Below are 2,268 nucleotides of genomic sequence, written 5' to 3'. Positions count from 1 at the left end.
TTTTAAAGGGGGAATATATCATTTATTGTTTTGTCAATAATTATTATGCCATGTCATAATAGTTAAGCCAAGTCATCATTTACCCTGTAAGAGCCAGTTACCGGTAGGTAATATTTGAATAAAACATATAGTTTGTTGGTGTTTTTTGTATAAAAAGTTTACTCGGATGACGTTTTTTGAACATACCAAACTTGGTGTTTTTTGAACGATTTTCAAACATAGTTACCCATTTGAGTCATTTTCTCTTGTTTTTTTTTCCTTTAATTATTTTTTTACCGTTAATTGCTGATTACCACAAGGTCAAATTTGAACAAAGAATGTATTTCGTTGGTGCTTTTTGTACAAATACTTTATTTAGATGGTGTTAATTGGATACACCAAACTTAAATGATATTTTTTAAACGGTTTTAAAACATAGTTACCCATATAAGTCATTTTCCCTTCGTGTAACAATATACATATTCAAAGAATAGTTTGGTTTGATAAAAACAAGGTTGGATTCTTATTTATAAATCATTAAAAGAAAGAAAATTGTATAATATGGTCTATTATTCGAGAAGTAGGTTTTCTAGACTCGATTCTTTAACCCTTATTCCTTTACCTAAAGATCTTTATATACTTAAGGTCTCCTAAACCAACCCTAATTCAATATTTTAATTACCAAGCCACTAGAATTTTAAGAAGCTAATTATTATAAATACATGACTACCAATTGCAAAATTTTACTCGGAAATTTGAAGCTATATTCATCTAGAAAAATCATGAACGGATTACAATGTGCTCTTAACGAAAAGAAACAAAAACTGAATGCCAAATCCTCAAAAGTGAATTATAGTTAACATAAAAAAAAAAAACTTGATTTCACCCGAAAAAAAAAAGGACAAAATAGTAATTTAGTATCAACAATCTCACCACTAAAGAGTAAAGATAGATACTAAACTACTGAATGAAAGACAAACTCAACAATATCCAACTTTCAGGAGTGATTTTTGTCCACAGAACATCTTTGTTAATCATTATTCCAATCTCTAATACCACTGGTTTGAATTTCTTGAAAACACATGTATCAAATAATACCACATAACAATCTATCAGCCCAAAACTTAATAAACAAAACCGAAATATATTAAAAACGAAAGAAAACAATCCCACAAACATGGTTCAACTACAAGCACGAACTTGTAAATAAAAACAGTGATAAGAAAATATAGGCGATCAATAACTTTGTAGGCGTTGAAACCCAATCCCTGGATCTTCGGTGGAAGGGAAAGATTGAAACTTAGTAACTACGCAAAGTGGTGGCCCTGTTCGACATCGCTCCTGCATCTCGTCCACCTTATCAGCTTCCCCGGAAAGCAAAATTTCTACAGAGCCATCTCCTCGGTTCTTCACCCACCCTTTCAAACCTAATTCCGTTGCATTCTGCACAGTCCAGTCCCGGTAATGCACCCTCTGAACCCTCCCGCTAGCCACCACTTTCACCTGTAATCACCACTCAGGAAACAGATTAGGGTAAAATGGATAAAGCTAAAAGATTTTGAAGAGAAGTTTGACTTACTGTTTTAATGGGGACTGATGAATCCGATGGAGGATCAGGGGAAGCTTGCGAAGACATGTTAAACAGATGAGGTCGGAACAGAGGAGGAGGAGTAGGGCGGAGATGACGATGGAAAGTGGTGGGAATTGGACGGAATTGGAATTGGTGGAATTGTCTTACCGTTTGTTTCTGAAGAGGATGATTGAGTAATGCGACACAGTTCCAAAGAATCTGAGATTTGAGTGACATTGTGATGATTTCTTCTGCTCTGCAATTTTTTCAAGTTCTACTGGAACAAGACATCTGGAGATGCCAGATTCGGTTTTTATGGAGGGGAAAGGCCAGAATTTTCTCTGTTTCTGTTATTCAGTCGAAGAGATTGTAACGAAATTCACTAAATTACGGTTTCAGGGATAAGGATAATCACAGGAAAATAGCTTTTGATAGGATTAATCGGTCAATTAACTGTTTTGAATATATTTATATTTAAAGTTTAAATAGCATTTTGAATATTATTCATAAAGATATAATCAGTATTTGAATTCGTTATTATATAATATATTATAGATTATAGATAGATTTATAAGTTATGACAGATTTGTAGGTTATCTCATATTTTGTTTTTACAAATTTATCTTAAAATTTTTTTTTTTTATAAGAAAACAAAGTTTTTTTTTTTTCCTTTTAATATTTTATAAGTTTGTTTTCAACACTTTCTAAGGATTATTTTC

At 32.2% G+C, this 2,268-nt stretch overlaps 1 protein-coding gene across 1 annotated transcript; it reads right to left on the bottom strand.

Moving 5' to 3' along the window:
• Window positions 1-1,103: 1,103 nt before the first annotated feature.
• Window positions 1,104-1,909, bottom strand: LOC144999615 (acylphosphatase family). The gene is made up of 2 exons (XM_078958742.1): window positions 1,559-1,909; window positions 1,104-1,482 (listed from the first exon to the last, which is right to left on the bottom strand). The coding sequence occupies exons 1-2, from the start codon at window positions 1,784-1,786 to the stop codon at window positions 1,216-1,218; spliced, it is 495 nt and encodes a 164-aa protein (XP_078814868.1). The 5' UTR covers window positions 1,787-1,909; the 3' UTR covers window positions 1,104-1,215.
• Window positions 1,910-2,268: the final 359 nt, after the last annotated feature.

The sequence above is a fragment of the Lactuca saligna genome, chromosome 6 (assembly GCF_052625555.1).
Source record: "Lactuca saligna cultivar CGN05327 chromosome 6, ASM5262555v1, whole genome shotgun sequence".
Classification (NCBI taxonomy): Eukaryota; Viridiplantae; Streptophyta; class Magnoliopsida; order Asterales; family Asteraceae; genus Lactuca; species Lactuca saligna.
The sequence above is the reverse complement of the archived record's forward strand: the minus strand, read 5'-3'. Positions and strand labels throughout refer to the sequence as shown.

Bases quoted from the DNA above. Each gene is read 5' to 3' on its own strand.
- LOC144999615 (XM_078958742.1), bottom strand. From the start codon at position 1,786: ATGTCACTCAAATCTCAGATTCTTTGGAACTGTGTCGCATTACTCAAT. The intron at 1,483-1,558 runs GTAAGTCAAACT...TGGTGATTACAG, and splicing joins CATCAGTCCCCATTAAAACA to GTGAAAGTGGTGGCTAGCGG.